We start from the raw sequence: 18,063 nt of genomic DNA, 5'->3' as shown, positions 1-18,063 counted from the left end.
ATGAAGTGTGCCATATACAGAAGATAGACCCAAGCAGCTGTTGCAAACACACCAGGGACTAAACCCCATTGAACACAGTGGGCTTTGCTTCCAAGAATACAGCTGATCTTGGTTCAAACCTCTACCCTGCCAGGAATCTCACAGGGTGACCCTGGGCAATATCACAGGATTGTTGTGAAGATAAAATGAGTGCTCAGCAGATGGACTAAGCACTGAGCTCCTTGTACAAAATGTAGGATAAACGTAAAAATAATAATAATAAGACTCACTAGCAACATCCTAACTTAATTTTTCCAACATAGACTATTCTGGATTGGGGAGTCCAGGGTTTGGGAGGTGGAATTTGTATTAAAATCTATTTAGTTTGGCTAGTTTTTGAAATATTAATTTCACATGGTGGCCTTAAAATGCAGCCATAGAAGCTTAATACACAAAGGGCCAAAGTTCGGCTACACTTGGCAACAGAAACTTTAAAAGCCTACCAGTTTTAGTGAGAGAAAATGAAGCACAGGATAGTAATGTAGAACCTCCATGTTAAGAGCAGTATAACTTTGAGTACCCACCAGATGCATCAGACAAGGACAGGGAAGGACCAACACTTTCCTGCCCTGATTGGGACAGTTTCCAGAAGAAGCTTCTTGCTTGGCACTGCTGGAAACAAGATACTGGGTTGATGGGCCCTTTGCCTGATCCAGCCAGCCAATTAATACCTAGGGGAGCACTCAAATCCTTCCTGTGTTTCAGGCAGGGATTCGGATTTGGAAATGGGGGAGTAAAGAGGACCAATGGAGCCCTGAGCCCTGAAAGATAAACTGACTGACTGTAAAGACTTCCACGCTGCTGTTTTAAGGCAGTGCAATAATCCACCCAAATCAAGGTTATGCCCTTCTGGAAAATGAATGATCTGCAAACAAGCCAGAACTGCAGTCACAGAAGTTTGAGGGATTTTTTTTTTCACTGCATCAGTTTGTCTCAACGTTGGCAAACCCGGCACCCCACCAACTTCCCCCAATCCTCACTATAAAATTAAGAGACACACCTGATTTTTATGCTGAATCCTGCAGTCCTATATTTTGGTTGTGACAAATGTACAATATACAACCTTTAAAATAAAGATTGTAGAGGGGTTGATTAAAGGGGGGAGTTGTTTCTGAGATAAGGAACCCCTATGTCATTTGAAAGAGCTTTTCACTGGTGGGGAAGCCCCCTGCCCCACATGCTGCCCCCACCAGCTTTGGGGAAGACCCCCTCCCAAAACCTGCTAATGTTGCATTGGGGGGGGGGAATCAAATTGCAAATCACTTAATATTATTATTTTTTTAAATATTACTTTCATTACTCACCAGTTTTACTGGAGAAAGAAAAAAGAAGGAATCTGTAGTTTGAACTAGAATAAAACAAACGTTGCAAAATGAAATAAATGCCCGGCTTCTTGCCTGCGCTATAGAGGCTCCGGTGGATGGAGGAGAGAGAACTTTTCCTTCCCAGCTCTCGGAGCGAGCGAGTGTTGCAGTGGGGCAGCAATGCAGGGCTGGGAACTGCAGCAGCTTATTCCAAAAGAAGAGGCAGGGTGGAAAGGAGCCCGGCGGCGGCGGCCAGGACGAACGAGCAGGACACACACTCCGTCGCCCTGATGCAGAAGGAAGAGAGGGGAATCCTCCGCTCGCGCCCTCTTCCCCTCCCACTTAAAGGAAAAGGAAGCACGAGGTTGAGGCAGATGCCAGCCCAATTCCCCACCCGCTGTGCCCGCGAGGAGCTCCAAAGACAAGGCTGGGCTCGTGTGTGTGTGCGCGCAGCCCAATGCACCCTTAAACAGCGAGGCTTATAGCCGAATTATTATTATTATTATTATTATTATTATTACCCCGCCCATCTGGGACCAATACCCTGTAAAAAGCCAATTTTTAAAAATTTCGTTCCTCTGAAGGTGGGTGACTGTCAAGATCCAAACCTACACCTCTGATGCCCTGCTAGCTAATGGGGAGGGCGGGTAGAAAGAAGGAGGAAGAGCCCAATCCACCGCCCCAAAAAGCTGTATCACAGGTCTTTCTGGCACACGGGGCTCTTGTGGCGCAAAGCTAACCCGAAGGTTGGTGGTTCGAGCCCACCTAGAGACGGCTGTGGGCAGGATTCCTGCATTGCAGGGGGTTAGACTAGATGGCCCCCGGGGTCCCTTTCAGCTCTGCGATTCTATGATTTCTTTTTTATGAGCAAACACCGCCGAGACTAAAGCGGCAATCTCTTCTACACGCACGCTTACCTGGAAGTAAGCCAGGCTTGCTTCTGATGAGGCATGCACAGGGATCGGGCTGCACGTTCAACCTTAAGCGTGGGTCTATACACTTTGGGAAGATATCCGGTTTACAGCTGCGTGGGGATCATCTGCGGAAGCCCCCTCCCGCCCACCTGGGACCCCAGGGTCAGAGCTCTCTCCTCCCCACCCCTTTTGACATTTTTCGCATCCCAAAGAGTTAAGGTTAAGTTCTTTTATGCACTTGATGTTTCTCTAGCGCAGGTCTGGGAAATTTGGGGGGGGGGAGGAGAATCCGGCTCTTCAGACCTGTCTGGCCCCCAGAACGCTCCCCCACCAACGACAACACCCCTCATTGCCTCTGCTCCCAGCCCTTCTTGAGCTTTTTCCCTCTGGTTGAAATGTGTTCTTGAACTGAGCTAATGCTTCTATAGCTTGCCCAGATGGAGATGTGTGCAGGTGATGATGATGATGGTGGTGGTGGTGGTGATTGCAGGGTAGCCTGGAGTACAAAGGTAAGAGTCACATTTGTTGCTCCACCCACTTTGGCCCCTGCTCCGCCCACCATTGTCACCAGGCCCCTGGAAATATGTCGATGAGAGAACATAGCCCTTGAGTTGAAAAAGGTTCCCCACTCCTGGTCTGTTGGTAGGAAGGGTGGGATATACATTCATGATGATAATGATAATGATAACATCTTTTCAGTTATTGTCTCTTGATCACCACATGCTGTCACCAAGGTTTGTACTTGGCTTACCACTCATGGTTTGTTTGGAGGAAACAAACCAAAGACCTTGGTTCAGACCTAATGCTAAGCTAAACCATGGTTTGCGTTTCAGCCCAGTGGCGTAGCGTGGGGGGTGCAGGGGGGGCCGGCCGCACCGGGCGCAACACCTGGGGGTTAGGGTTAGGGGGCGCAAATTACTTGCCTTGCCCCAGGTGCTGATAACCCACACTACGCCACTGTTTCAGCCATAGTTAAGCTTAACTATGGTTTGAAATCAACATAGGAATTATGAATACTGTACAAAGATTCATTTTGATGCTCTGGTGTCTGTACAGACTGAGATTCATTTTTAGCATTCAGAAGCCCTAAGGAAAGATCAGTGGTGGTAACTACTCTGTGTGTGTGTGTGTGTGTGTGTTTGTGTTGGAGGTGGGGTCCTCTCCCTATTGCCAAGAAGCTAACAGTAGTCTAAGATGCTGCTGCTTTGTCATGTAAATCATCACCTCTCTCTCTCTCATTCCGTGCAGATAGATTTGCTACATTTCACTGCAGTGATTGCAGTAAAGGACCAGTTTTTAAAAACCCTGCCCTAGTCCTCTCTCGCTAGTTCTTGTCCTCACCAAACTAAAATGGTTTTCTGGAGCAGTTTTAAACATATTTAAGAAGCCAGTGCAGTTCTGAGAATGCCACTGGATGAATACTTAGTACTAAAAGGAAGTAGAGGGAGGGGGGCGGGGTGTGAGAAAAAGGGACCTGAATTCATTTGGCTCTTGCCAAACAGCCTATTGTAGCAGCAGCCTCCCGTGAGGGATTGGTGTTGCCTAGAATGCTAAGTGGGCTTTTCTCCCCAGCCAGCTGCCCCTCTTCCCAGAACAGCTTCTTCTCCTGGTTCAAAGGCTGCAGACCAGAATCCACAAGCCCCCCCTCCCCAGTCTTGCTGCCTTTTCTTACCTATCTGTAAAACGGGTGGTATCAGCACAAATTGCAGGTGTTCTTCTGCACAATTCTATGGACCGTAAGGGTTCGTGGGGCAGGGGGCAGCACCCCATTTTGTAACAGGGTCCTGCCCTCATCAGGAGGGAGAAAGTCATTTGCCAGAGATTAGCATTGTAAGCTTGATGCTGACAAGAAGTCAGGTTCGGAAGAGGGGAGATGAATTTCTCAGATGAAGTGCAGTTGGTGTTGCGTGGCCCTGGGCGCTATGATTAGGGGCGGCACAAAGTTTCAAAAGAAAAAGAAAGTAGTAACAACATATAAAAAGCACACCCTCCCCGTCTCACAGAAAATCTCCCACTGTTCACATGGGTGGACTGAAGAGCAGATTTGGGCCATGGCCACATGCTAGGGCACCCTCTGTAGGAGCTTTAGAAAGATACCCACTCCTGACCAATCTCCTGTCCTCTTCTCCGCCATGCTGGATGCTCATGGAGCACCACTTGGGTAGGTTGCCAAGCTGTTGCCCTTTCGTTCCAGCCCATTGGCAGGTGGTGCTGAGGATACTTGCCTTGCCCCGGGGGGCCTGGCAACCCACGCTATGCCACTGGATTAGACCAGGGCTCAGCAAACTTTTTCAGCAGGGGGCTGGTCCTCTGTCCCTCAGACCTTGCGGGGGGGCTGAACTATATTTTGAAGAAAAAAAATTATGAATGAATTCCTATGCCCCACAAATAACCCAGAGATACATTTTAAATAAAAGCACACATTCTACTCTTGTAAAAACACGTTGATTTGGACCGTCCGTGGGCGATTGGGCCGGCTCCAGCTCCCAGCCTTAGTTTGCCTACCCATGGATTAGACTCCAAGACTGCAGCTTTATAAGGACATGCGAAACAGAATCATAGAGGTGGAAGGGACCCTTAGCATCATCAAGTCCAACTCTCTGCAATGCAGGAATATGCAGTTGTCCCATATGTGGATTAAACCAGCAACCTTGATGTTATCAACACCACACTCTAACCAACCAAGCTATCCAGGAAGAGCCCTTCTGGATCAGGCCAGTGGCTCGTCTGGTCCAGCATCCTGTTCTCACCGTGCTCACTCAGATGCCTGTGGGAAGATCCCAAGCAGGACCTGAAGACCAGAGCCTTCTCCCCCCCCCCCCATGGCTTCCAGCAACTGGGATTCAGAAGCATTTTCTGCAGCCCCCAGCCTTGCACCGTCTGATTCTGCTGCCTGTGAAAGACCCACAGAGGCCCACCCTCTCCCAGCCTGCTGGCTCCCATGGAAAGCCACGTTCTCCTCTCCCAGGCCTGAACTGAAAGATGAGACCCCACCCTCTGACCCACAACAAAAGGTAGCCTTGCTCTTTCTAACCCAAGTTTTATTTCCTGGGGGGAGTTTTACTTTTGTATTAAAAATGTTTAAAATAATTGCGCAGCCATAATTGGGGTGTGGGGTTCAGGGGAGCAAGAAACTGCCCATTAAGAAGATTTTTTTTAACCCTCCCCAAGGTTAATTTTTTTTTTTTTTGGTGGGGGGTGCTCTCCCCAATTAAAATGAGCAGACTGGGAGTGCATTCCTATTCTTCAAAATGTGGCTTTACAAGGAGGTGCTGTGTAATGCCAGGTACAGATCTCCAGATGATTCATTTTACTGTAAATCTTCCCTGATCCTGTCCAAGCTTTTTCTTTTCTTTTTTGGGACAGCAGAAATGACTTAATTCTTTTTGCAACCCTCAAAAGAAAGGGGGGAGGAGGAGGAGGAACCCGCCATGGCTCAGACGTGTTCACAAATCTTTCCAATTCCACAAAGTCCCTTTTGGCAGCTTCCTCCCTGATGCCCAGCACCAGGCTCTCTTCCCAACACGGAAAAAAATTCAAAAGCCGGCCTTCATTACTCATCCGGAGAAATCAACTGCCTCTCGGGCTGCCTCTGCAGTTCATTACAACTCTTAAACGCTTCCATTCTTAATGTTGTGTTTCCACTTTGCAGGATGGTGCTAAATTGCAGCCAGCTCTGGGGTGGAACTTCGCCTGCCTGCCACAGCCATCGGTGTCAAAGTCAAGATTAGAGAAGTGCAGATTTGCCCTTGAGAAAATATCGATGGGTCTTCTTCTGCCCTCCCACAACATTCAATACAGAAGGCCCTCCCAAATTCAACAGAGTTTTGAAATTTTAGCAAAATGAAGTGTCAGCGCTAGGCTGTAGTGAAGCTGGGCATTCAGCAGAGCGGATGCTGTTTTACTCCAGCAAAATCCCAGCTTGACCCAGAAGCATTTTTTAGTCCTTCCAGGATGTGTCCTGGGGAACGAGTGACGCCTCAGAGCTGAGGAACTCTTCCCAGCCTAGGGAACACCTTAACCCAGTGGTGTCCAAACTTTTTTCAAAGAGGGCCAGATTTGGTGAAGTGAAGGGCCTTGGGGACTGACCAGAGGGCCAACCAAAGTTGTTGACCTTTTTTTAGGATTGAAGCTGTTGAGGTGTTTTTAGGATTTTACCCCAGGAAATAAACTGCCACAGGGGCTGGATTAAATTCCCCCTTAACCTGTAGCTCTGGTGGTAGAATTAGCCTGAACTTTCCTCAACTCCACAATATCCTTTCTGAGGTGAGATGAAAGTACCTGGCCTTCTACAAAGCAATTGAAGTGCACAGGCAGATTTCTGCCTCCCAAGAGATTACAGTCTAAATTCTGATGGAATGACAGCCAATTGAGTGGAAAGGAGGGGTCGTGCAATGGGGTTCATTTGGGAGGAAGAGTGGAATATTAATTAACAAATGTATATTAAAAGTTGATGCTGACATTGGATGGACTCTATAGAAAACCTTGCTAGCTGAAGGAGCACCAATCTCACAGTAAACATGCATCCAAAAATGCTCTAAGAGAATTTATTTCTGAACCAAAGGGTAACATGGCCTATCATCTATCTATCTATCTATCTATCTATCTATCTATCTATCTATCTATCATCTAGTTCCATGTTTACACTCCTGTCTCAGCGATGACTACATTCGCTTGGGTCATGTCTACAGAATGGAAGATGGCAGGATCCCCAAGGACGTGCTCTATGGGGAGCTGGCTTCAGGCACCAGGCCAGTTGGCAGGCCAACTCTGTGTTATAAAGATGTCTGCGAACATGACATGAAGGCTGGCAATATCAACCATGATATGTGGGAACCTCTTGCAGACAACTGCAGTGTCTAGAGACAGACAGGTTGTGCATCCATAGCAGTGACCAGCGGAGGAACGACTGCCAGGAGGAGGGCAGAGAGAAGCTGTGCATCTGCAGCAGTGAAACCAGATGCCTTCATCTTCCCCAGCTGCAACAAAACCTGTCTCTCCCAAATAGGTCTCTACAGCCACAGCAGGCGCTATAACTCTGCAACCGTTTGACTGTACCCCTGAAGGCTCACTCCTCCATTGTCTCCCAAGACGGACAGATGTCAACCAGTTTATTGCATTTTCTTCAGGGACCTGAAAGTGGCTTACATGGTCCCCCCCCCCCCATTTAATCCCCACTACAACCGTGTGAGGTAGCTGAGGCTGAGAGGCAGCGATGGGCCCTAGGTCACCCCATGAGCTTTATGTCCATGTGGGGATTCGAACCCAGGTCTCTTCCAGGTCCTTGTCTGACACTCTAACTATACCATACTGTCTCTGTGACCACGAAGGCTTTGGAATCCAAATGCATGCAAAACACAAGAGCAGAACCGACCAAGAGCAGAGGCCTGGCCACATAGACGTGGCATCTTCCTCTTCCTCCTCCTCCTCCCAAATCAGCCTCTGATTCTCTCCACAGCAACCTGGAGACCTCCCAAGCCAACCCCAGCCTGACCTCACCAGGGCCTGCGTTTAGCACATGAGCTCACTTGCAGGGGGGGCTGTTCTTGCGGTGAGACGCCTGAAGCCGGAGAGGCAGAGCAGAACTGCAAAGTCAGCAAGGAAGGCTCAAAACCACAATTAGTACCAAATGCTTCTTGCCTGGCCAGTTGGCATCTGGTCCCTGTTCAGAGCAGAGCAGTTGCACCAGCAGTGTAAGGCTGCTACCCAGGGACCCCAATTCTCATGCTGGTAGACCACGCGAGAGGCCCTGCAAAGGAAGCCACCAGGCTGGCTGGACACCTCCTCTGCTCTGGGTTTGGTTACCAGATTCCTGGAAGGCAGAGCCTGGGAACTAAGGACTGGCAACTCCTAGACTGTGCTGGTGGAGACTGGTGGGAGTTGTAGCCCAAGAATATATCTGGAGGGCACCAAGTTGGTGATGGCTGGTCATGGATGGGGGTGAAATGCAGGTTCAATGTGCATTTGAAGCTGAAGCAACTGAATTTGCACTTTCTTGAAACAATACGAGAACCAAAGCATGGCTACCCTTTGAAATTTGCATTCTCTGAATTTTTGCAATGCAGTTTTCCAGTAATGTGCACGGATGCTTTCCTTGACTTGCAGCATCCACTGTCTGAGGCAAGTTCCTCACTTGGCCTAAGGGTAGGACTGGCCCTGCTCCCTCCCCCTCCCAATATTGTAATAATTATTAATGTGAGGATAGGGATGGTACAAACATGTTTCCATCCCCTGCAGGGCCAGCCCTTATATTAGGCAGAGTAAGGTAGCTGCCTCAGGCAGCAGATGCTGAGGGGTAGCAGTGAGGTGCCCGTATGTCACATACCTCGCCCTACAGTGGAGGATGTTTCCTTGAGTGTTGACCTAATATTCCACAGCCAGTCCCGTCAACTCCTGAGCCTGGAGCGGAGAGGGGAACCCCACATTGCCCTTTGCCTCAGGCGGCAAAATGTCTTAGGGTGGCCCTCACCCCTGTGAAATAATAGAACGGGCCCAACTGAGGCGCTACAGCAAGAAAGACTCTGCCTCTCTCTGCTCATAAATCCACCCTCAGAGCTCATGCCCGAATCGAGAGTCGTGACTTGCAGCACATCTGGGACCTCACTCCGAACAATGCTGCAAGTCTCCCTTCAGTGGGCAAAAGCGAGGCTTCCTTACACGATGCTCTGGCTTCTCTGCGGTCATGGGGTCGCCAGCGTGTGACTTGGGGGCTTTGAGAAGCCTCTTGTATTATTAAAGCAGCCTTTGCATTCCAAAACCCTGGCCCCCAACCCCACCCCGCTCCCTGGCATCTCTCACTCCAAGGCAGCCAGCTTAGCGCAGTTGTCCCCTCTGCCCAAGCCGCAGATGGTTTAGGGCCCATCCTACTGCCTGGAGCTGAATGGGGCTTTCAAAGCCAGCTGAAAGGAGCGCCTGATATGGCGAGATGATTGGCTTGGACAAAGGCCTGGATGGAGAGGCGGGTGGCAGGGGGCTCTCATCTTTTTACTGAGATCCTGCTAAGCGCCACGTAGCCACCACATTCTCATGCTCAAGACAGAGGACCAACTTCCACAGGGTGGCCTTTTGGCATGTCAGCCACTTGCTACTCCCTTTTGGAAAAGATGACACCACAACTCCAGTGAAAGGCAGGTCTATAAGGGACACTTAGGTGACTGGCATCTTCCTTTTTCCTCCAAGCAACAGAGCATCCCGTATCCGGCGGTTCCCCACCCCCACCCGACATGACATGCACTGAAGGATTGGGGAATGAGTTGGGTTTGCATCTTGTTGCAAACCGACCACACGTCAATGTGAACCCTTTGCAGTTCCAAAATCAATATGAGAGCTAAAATGCAGCTGCCCTCTGAATTTTGTGTTGCAGTTCTCCACCCACCAGTGAGAGCCAGTGTGGTGTAGTGGTTAAGAGCTGTGGACTCGTAATCTGGTGAACCGGGTTCGCTTCCCCGCTCCTCCACATGCAGCTGCTGGGTGACCTTGGGCCAGTCACACTTCTCTGAAGTCTCTCAGCCCCACTCACCTCACAGTGTGTTTGTTGTGGGGGAGGAAGGGAAAGGAGAATGTTAGCTGCTTTGAGATTCCTTCGGGTAGTGATAAAGCGGGATATCAAATCCAAACTCTTCTCTTCTTCTTCACCACTGCCCAAAGTGCATTTTAGGGGGCTATGCACTGAAAAATGAATGGGGGAAGACTGACAATAACGTGCAGCCTGTTAGTCAAAATGGCTTGGGAAAATGCACACATGAGGCCAAATTATGTAAATAAATGCCTAACTTAGATGAACGACACAGGAAGATTCATGCCAGTTTGGAGATGGGGCAAACTGAACGCAAGAACTCGATCTTCTAGTGTGGCAGCACTCACCCTTTGGAACTCCTTGCCCGTTGAGATCAGGCAGGGGCCTCCGCTGTACTTTGTTCTATGCCTGCTAAACACATTTTTGTTTAGACAAGCTTTACCCAGATGCCTAGAATGCTTACGTGTGTTAATCTGTTTTTAGCTTATCACTGATTTAAATCATTTTTTGAATATTTTAAACAGCTGCTTTTAACATTTTTTTGATAATTTCTTTCTTTCTGTAAACCACTTTGAGGGTTTGTTTGTTTTTACAATCAAGTGGTATATAAACTTTATGAAATAAATAAGATTAAAAACAAAAACTGGGATGTCAAAATTGACAAATTTGCCTGTTCCTAACAGCTGAATCGTAGGCCTTTTCCACACTCACCTTTACTCCATGCTTTCTAGCCACAGATCTGGGCTTTTCTGGTCTGTTTCCTAGTGCTTTTTTTGTCCCAGCATTTTCCCCAGGAAAACCCACATTTTACCACTGAATCGGAGCAAACAGCAGTTCATGGAAACCTGATTGCTGTTTGCTCCAATCCAGTGGTAAAATGCAGGTTTTGCTGGGCAAAGCACTGGGACAAAACCAAAACCAAACCCACTTAGTTTAGATACATAGCAGGAAAGCCCAGACCTGTGCTTGCACACCTGAGGCTGGTGCACCAACCCTGCCTGTTCCTGGGGTGTCAGATGTGGCCATGGTGATACAGACCTTACTTAGGGACCTTGTTGAGATCCCTGCAACATGCTCTATGTGGGGCTACCTCTGAGGAAGTCTTGCAAACTGTTGGTTGGTTCAGAGTGCTGCAACCAGATGGTTGGCTGGCGCCAGTTATAGGGAACTTGCAACTCCCTACCTTATGCCAGAGTCACTGGCTGCTGCTCCATTTCTGGGCAGAATGGCTGCTGAATTCCGAAGAAGCAGAAGTTTCAAAGAGATAGTCTTCATGGGCAGCCCCTCATACAATACATTGCAGTAGTCAAATCAGGATGCGATCAAGCTTATTATCAATTACATTTATACACCCCACCTTTCCACAAGAACATACCCAAGGCCTAAAAAGGAGGAATGTTTTAGAAGAGACCAAGCAGAGGTGGGGTCTGGGTTTATTGGCTTTCAGCAACACTTTGGGTCACCACAGGGTGTGTTCATATCCCGTTGTATGTCTCCTTCCGCAAACCCTTCACTCCCCAGGAGGCAAAGGTATTTGCTATCTATCTGAATTAGCTAACGTGATGCAAGACATGGCAGGTGCAGAATCCAAGCCAGGAGAGGAGGCAACTGGTTTGAGATGTCTGGTGGACAGCTGCCAGGCATGTTCCCGTGCCAAGGAGTGTCAGGGTGGAAAGTGGCCAGAAAACTAGAAAGGAGGACAATTGTGGGACTCTTTGGAGGGTGGGGAGAAGGGGGGTCCCTAGGAATTTTTCAGGGAGTGGAAAGGTATGTATATACATCAGAGAACAGGTTTTCGCTACAGTGGTACCTCGGGCTAAGAGCTTAATTCGTTCTGGAGGTCCGTTTTTAACCTGAAACTGTTCTTAACCTGAAGCCCCACTTTAGCTAATGGGGCCTTCCGCTGCTGCTGCGCCGCTGCTGCACGATTTCTGTTCTCATCCTGAAGCAAAGTTCTTAACCCGAGGTACTATTTCTGGGCTAGCGGAGTCTGTAACCTGAAGCGTCTGTAACCCGAGGTACCACTGTATTTCTGATTTATCTGGAGAGTGGGTGGCACTGAGGCCTGGGCACCATATCCACTGAGTTGGGTAGATCTGGCCTCTGAAAAAAATCAGATACCATGTCTACCCTTCTGTTCTTTCTTAATGGGTAGACCTGCTGTCCAGCAGCAGAGACGTCCTGTCTGGATAACACCTTTCCACTAGCAGCTAAAGCCCTCAAAGTTAATCTAGTCCAACCTCCCTGCAGGAATCACAGCTAGATTAATGCAGAATAAGGAATCCAGTAGAGAAGCCCAGGAATAATGCCCAGGTCTGGCGAAGAAGTCCTTCCAAGGCACCTGCCACATTGCCAGCAACCCACGGAGGTTACAGCCGAAAGGGTCCAAGAGGGAGAAGCCCTGGTGCTGCCTGAGTCAGTTCAGCATCCTTCCCTGAGTCCATGCTTAGTCCAGGGAAGTCTTTTCCTTCACGGTGTCCCCACCGCCTGGGCTTCATCAGCGGTGGGTCTGCTGGTCGGGCGGCTCAATGTTAAGCTGTACACGTTGGTCAGGAAGGTCTCCCAGCTTTCCCGAAGAGCACGATTTACCTGCTGCGGAGGGGCAGGGAGCAAAGAAGGAGAGTTAGAGGGTCTGGAGGTCTTCAAATCTGGATATGTTATCTAGCCCTCCATTGGGCAGCCAGATACGAGGCGGTATCAATCTTGCTCTGCTGGAATTAGCTTGTTCAGGGAGGACAGTGGCTCCCGGAGGAGGACAGCAACATTTTTCTTTCTGGAAAATGGTTCTTAAATAAATAAAAAATATTCATTACCACATTTACCCTGTTCCTTAGCTGGAAAATGTTCGCAGAGTGGTTTGGCAAAATCACTGCCCAGGTGAGGCTCTTGGCTTGTGCCTTGATACACCAGGACCCTCAGAAATAAGGGATGTTAAGAGCCTGAAGCTTTCAAACACCAGACTATGTTAGGATTCACCCAGACTTCCATTTGTCATGCCACATTTCAGCTGGAAAACCCACTGTTTACCACTGAAACAGAACAAATGTCAATTGGTTTTTCTGTGGACTGCAATTTGCTCTGTTTCAGTATGGAGTGGGTTTTCCCAGGGACAAAGAGGAGGCACAGGAGGAGAGTAACACTTATTGAATCTGTGCTTTTCTGGCTGTTTACACACTATGCCTTTAAACCACGTTCAAAACACATTCTTTCACTCAAAGAATTATGGGCGCTGTAGTTCCTTAAGCGTTGCTGGAAACTGTAATTCTGTGAGGGGTAGAACTACAGGGCCCAGAATTCTTTGAGAGAAGGTAGGGTTTTGAAAATTCTTTAAAACTATAGTATGCATACAACCTTGACTCTCCTAGGCAGGCAGCTCAAGAAGAGTTCCCAGGTTTCTTTTTGCGCAGTGCCCTCTAGTGGGCCAGTCCGGAAGATGGAAAAAGCTCCGTTAGCTACTGGGCCCTGGGCCCTTGCGTGCAAAAGCAGCACAGAGTCTGGTGGAATGTGCGACACAGTTTTCACCCCATGCCACGGAAAGCTTCCCCTGATGGATTTCTGCACATCAAGCTGCTGGCATAGGCACAAGGGCTGATATGCTTGTTTTACTGTTAGTTGGCAGTGCTAAATGCATTGAGGCCACATTCACACCATCCATTAAAAGCACTTTAATCAGTCATTGATTCCAACCACTCCCCGCCCAAAAATATATATCCTGGGAGATGTAGTTGGCTGATGGTGCAGCGAGTTGTTAGGGGACACACTCTTCCCCTCAAAGAGCTACAATTCCCAGAGGTCCCTGTGAATTGAGGGGAATAGGGGTCTCCTAATGACTCAGCCAACTTGAATATTAGGGGGATGGGTAATAATAATAATATTTTTTTATTTATACCCCGCCTCCCCGGTTCAAAAACCGGGCTCAGAGCAGCTAGCAACAAATTTAGAACACTTAATTATAAAAACAGCATAAAATACAGTATAAAAACATGAACAACAATAAAATTCAAAAATCAATTTAGGGGAAATAAGCATTAAATAATCCCCAGGGCTAGCTGGTTGAATTGGTCCTACTTGGGCCAGCAGGAGGCCAGAGGAGAATTAGCTGTGGGGTCTCAGAGCAGGTGATCTTCATAAAAGGGGTAAGCCACGCCCCGCATAATTGGTCACATGACACGATTTGAATGGCAATGGCCATCAACTGGGGAGGGAGCGACCCCCCTCAAATATTTTATGCCCCCCTGAAGATCCCTTGGCCCCTAGGAGTTAGCTCCTATGCTCATAGCACCCTTAACAAACCATAGCTCCCAGGGTTTAAAGCAGCACCATGGTGCTTTAAATGTAGGGTGTGAATGTGGCCTTTGAATCCTTGCCCTCTGCCCTAACCAATGGAGCAGAGTAGTGCAGGCTCAAAGTTTCAGAGGTCCATGCGCAAGACACCTTCCATGGGGCTTCCACCTGACCATGCTGCCTCTTGGTGCCAGGCCGACTCCTCACATTTTCTCACCTGTTTACGTTTCTTCATCCTGCCGCCTGCTTTGCCATGGGCCTCCCCGATGAGCATCTGCCCGTCGCCAGGGCCAAGGGAGTGGGCTGCTTCTCCCATCGTCGCGGCCTCCTCTCCCCTGGCCTTCCGCACCCTCAGACTCGTGGCTCTCCTCCCCCAGCTCCAGGCAGGTTTCGGCTGGGCCTCTTCCTTGTTCTTGGGGACCAGGCCGTGCCCCCCGAGGGCAGCGCCTACAGACCGCCTGGTGGGATCTGCCTCCTCCAGGTGGTCCCATAAGCTCCCAGAGGCAGGATCCAGGAGGCTGGGGGACTTGGACCCCCGCAAGGAGCAGGCCCTCCGGAACGTCTTACTGTTGGTCATGCCTGGGTGTGACTTCTGGAGCCGGCGCTGCCAATCTGGTACAGCTGATGTTCTGTCGCAAGCTGGTCTGGTGAGCGTGTGCTTTTTCCTTCCTCTTTTGCAGGGTGATTCACCCTCGGGTGAGGGAGAGGAGGAGCTCCCTGTTGCTAACCCGAACCCATCGCTTTGGACTTTCTGTGCAAGCTCTCTTATCTGGTTCCAGACCCACCCACCCCCAGCAGCAAGAAAATGAGAACAAAACTCCCCACTCCTCAGTGATATCTCTGTGGGTGCAAAGGTCAGCATGGACCTGTGATGATACACACCACAGGGCAAAGAGCAAAGAGGTGACATGCTGGCTCATGAAATTAGGTCTGGTATGGAGAAAGTGGATCAGCAAAATTTTATCTTTCTCCCTCCCTCCAATCACTAGAACCTGTGGACATCCAGTGGAGAAGAATGTTGGAAGATTCAGGGCAGAGAAAAGAAAGGGTAGCACATAGTTAAACTACGGAACTCACTGCCACAGGAGGCAAGGATGGCCACCATGGATGGCTTTAAAAGAGATAAAGGCCATCGATGACTACTAGCCACATGGGCTATGTTCTCACTCCACGCCCAAAGGCAGGAATGCCTCTGGAAACCAGAGCAGAGTCGAGTTTTCTTGAGCTTGCTGCCTGCTTGCTGGTTTTCCACAGGTCTCTTGGTACCGCTGTGAGAACAAGATGTCAGACTAGATGGGCCCTTGGCCTAATCCTGCAGAGCTCTTGTGTTCCTTAGTTGTCCTTGTTGTTTGTACTTTTTATTTTACATTTAATATTTTTAAAAAATAATAATAATGCAGCTCTCTGACCGGGTGCTCCTGGTAAAATACCAAACTCTTTAGTGTGGTGAATCAAGTATATCTTAATAAAATGGCCCTCTGTTACCTACAGGATCAAAAGACACCCTGTGGAGAAGAATGGCCTCTGAAGCAAAGAAGCTAGGGCTTTGTACCCTCAAATGGCTTCTCCTTAACCAGTAAGACCAGGAAGAATGGCTGAGGCCTGGCCCAAGGTGGACGCAGCAGCCAGGTCTGCTTCTTTTCCTGTCCACAATGGATCAGTTGGATGGGGTACCAACACTTTGAGCCAGGAGGGAAGGACAGAGGAAGGAAACGTTTCCGCTTGACTTGAGTCAAAGTCACAAGGAGCTAATGAGAGAGGCAATGCAGGAAGTGTGTGTGGTCATTGTGACCAGCTCAGTCCTAGAATTCTGGTGTCAAGAGAGAGGGGGAAAAATGTTAATCACAAAGCTTTCTAGCCTTCTGCCACTGCGACAGTGCCTGACTGTGCTCTACATCAGTTTCCTATTTTCCAGCTCCCTTGAAGTAACGTGTCAGATCTTCCCCTCTCTTCCAGGTATACAAACCTATCACACCCACATATTAAAATAAACGAAGGAGGCTTTTGCCCTACTTGGCCCTAGCAAGAGTTGCAGGGGTGGGGATGGGAATAATTCCAGTGTGGTGTAGTGGTTAAGAGCGGTAGTCTTGTAATCTGGGGAACCGGGTTTGCCTCTCCGCTCCTCCACATGCAGCTGCTGGGTGACCTTGGGCCAGTCACACTTCTTTGAAGTCTCTCAGCCCCACTCACCTCACAGAGTGGTTGTTGTGGGGCAGGAAGGGAAAGGAGAATGTTAGCTGCTTTGAGACTCCTGAAGGGGAGTGAAAGGCGGGATATCAAATCCAAAACAAAACAAATGGTGCTTCCAGAACTAAAAAAAAGCCCAGACCCCCCCCCGCCCCAGTTTCAGCTTTTTGCTTAGCTTCCTCTAATTCTTAATTTTTTAAAAAATGTAATAGCAACATTGCAAATGAATAACAATGATTAGGGTTATTAAGAGTTATTATAGAATGTTGAGATGTCACTTTATTGCTAATTTTATAAATCAGTATTTTAAATGTTTTTGCTGAAAATTTAATCGTTCTTTTTGTAAAATACTTTTTTTTTTAACAAGCCGCAGTACGTATATCACATTTTATGAAATAAATAAAACCTCGAGCATTCCACGTGCAGCACCTGCCACGTCTAGTGTCACGTGCATCGACTCTTCGCTATAACCCCCTTAGAGGACTATGCTCCGCCTCCCTCAGCTCTGGCAGCCAATCAGCGACCACAGCTCAAGTTCATCCTCTTTCGTCAATCTGCGCTTGCATTCCAGCAATAGGAGGAGAAGGAGCCTCCAGGTGGCGGCGAGAGGGCGGAGACGCAACCAATGGAAAGTCTGGGATCAACGGGGCAGGCAGTACGTTCGGAGGGACGCTTTGCGGAGGAGACTGGCGTGGCGTAGAGCCAGTAGGAGCAACGCGAGGAGGCGGACGGGACGACAGCCAATGAGGAGGCGCGCAGAGGCCGGGTAGGCGTGGCACGCGGCGCGAAGGCGCCAGGCTTGAAACTGCGCGTGAGTGACAGGAGGGAGGCGGGGGTCAAACAGTGGGCGGGGCCGTCGCGGGGAGGGCCACAGAGGCGTCTCCGGCGGCAGCCAATGGGAGGCCAGAGAGTGACTTAGGCGGCCAATCACAAGCGAGATGGGCGGGGTTGCGGCTGGCCCGGTGAGGAAGCGGAGCCAGGCGGCGCCTGGCAAGGAGGCGAGAAGCAGCGAGCGGGGAAGGCAGCGCGGCGGCGGCGAACAGAGCGGGTGGCGGTGAGTACCGACGGTAGGCGGCGATGAAGGCAACGGCGGAGGCTGGCTGGGAGGCACGTGACAGCCGCGTCTCCCTGACGTCACGGCCGACTCCCGTGATGTCACTGACGCTCTCCCTTCCACCGCATTGGGCCCTCCCCTCCCCCACCGCAGCATTCCTTCATAGGGTCTTTCTCCTTGTTTTGCTCAGTTTGCTTCCTCCTCCTCCCTTTCGTTTCTTCCCTCGGAGGGTCCTTTTTGACCCAAGTTGGGCGTTTAATTCCCCCTCTCGGGAACCTGCCTCACAGCCCCCAGGCTTACTGCCCCTCTTCCTTCCCACCCGACGTGAACCCTCCCCCACCAGCCTTCTTCCCTTCCTGTTCTTCCTTCCCAATTGAGTGATTAATTGATTTCTCCCACAAAACCAAAACATAACTTGCTTCTGTTTCCCATTGACCTGTTATAAGGACATCAGGAGAGCTTGGCTGCGGCAGGATGAGACCAGAGGCCTATCTAGAACTGCGGCCAGCCCCATGATCTCCACCCCACGCCCCTGTGAAAAGCCCCTCTGAGCAGTGCACATGGACAACAACCTCTCCTCCATTTCTGTTCTCCAGCCACTGGTATTCAAAGGCAAAGGAAATCCTGGCTCCGACCATTGGTCCATCTGGCTCAGAAAGTGGGAAACCTTTATTCTGTCCCAGGGTTGTATTCTGGCACCCTCATGCCAGTGGTGGCTGGGGCCAGGGCAAGGTGTAGATCTCTCCTCAGGTTTTACAGACACTT

General features: G+C 49.5%; 3 protein-coding genes across 8 annotated transcripts in view; 1 reads left to right on the top strand and 2 right to left on the bottom strand.

Moving 5' to 3' along the window:
* Positions 1–2,370, bottom strand: part of BCAN (brevican) — a 45,015-nt gene extending 42,645 nt beyond the window's left edge. Inside the window, exon 1 of one of the 4 annotated variants that reach the window (XM_081892256.1) lies at positions 2,261–2,370. The gene's annotated coding sequence lies outside the window, so the exon portion shown is untranslated. Of the gene's footprint in view, positions 1–1,339; positions 1,693–2,260 lie in introns of those variants that run through there. The other 3 variants (XM_081892263.1, XM_081892264.1, XM_081892265.1) reach the window with 3 other exon arrangements.
* An 8,815-nt stretch (positions 2,371–11,185) lies between these two features.
* Positions 11,186–14,851, bottom strand: LOC309359216 (uncharacterized protein). The gene is made up of 2 exons (XM_081892685.1): positions 14,275–14,851; positions 11,186–12,365 (listed from the first exon to the last, which is right to left on the bottom strand). Exons 1-2 carry the CDS (start codon positions 14,632–14,634, stop codon positions 12,243–12,245), a joined length of 483 nt encoding a protein of 160 aa, XP_081748811.1. The 5' UTR covers positions 14,635–14,851; the 3' UTR covers positions 11,186–12,242.
* A 2,138-nt stretch (positions 14,852–16,989) lies between these two features.
* Positions 16,990–18,063, top strand: part of PC (pyruvate carboxylase) — a 250,399-nt gene continuing 249,325 nt past the window's right edge. The window contains exon 1 of one of the 3 annotated variants that reach the window (XM_081892242.1): positions 16,990–17,010. The gene's annotated coding sequence lies outside the window, so the exon portion shown is untranslated. Of the gene's footprint in view, positions 17,011–17,210; positions 17,312–18,063 lie in introns of those variants that run through there. The other 2 variants (XM_081892239.1, XM_081892241.1) reach the window with 2 other exon arrangements.

Source organism: Podarcis melisellensis, assembly GCF_964234715.1.
Source record: "Podarcis melisellensis genome assembly, chromosome: 16".
Taxonomy (NCBI): domain Eukaryota; kingdom Metazoa; phylum Chordata; class Lepidosauria; order Squamata; family Lacertidae; genus Podarcis; species Podarcis melisellensis.
The sequence above is the reverse complement of the archived record's forward strand: the minus strand, read 5'-3'. Positions and strand labels throughout refer to the sequence as shown.

Bases quoted from the DNA above. Each gene is read 5' to 3' on its own strand.
- LOC309359216 (XM_081892685.1), bottom strand. From the start codon at position 14,634: ATGACCAACAGTAAGACGTTCCGGAGGGCCTGCTCCTTGCGGGGGTCC. The intron at 12,366-14,274 runs GTGAGAAAATGT...GCCCCTCCGCAG, and splicing joins GGATGAAGAAACGTAAACAG to CAGGTAAATCGTGCTCTTCG.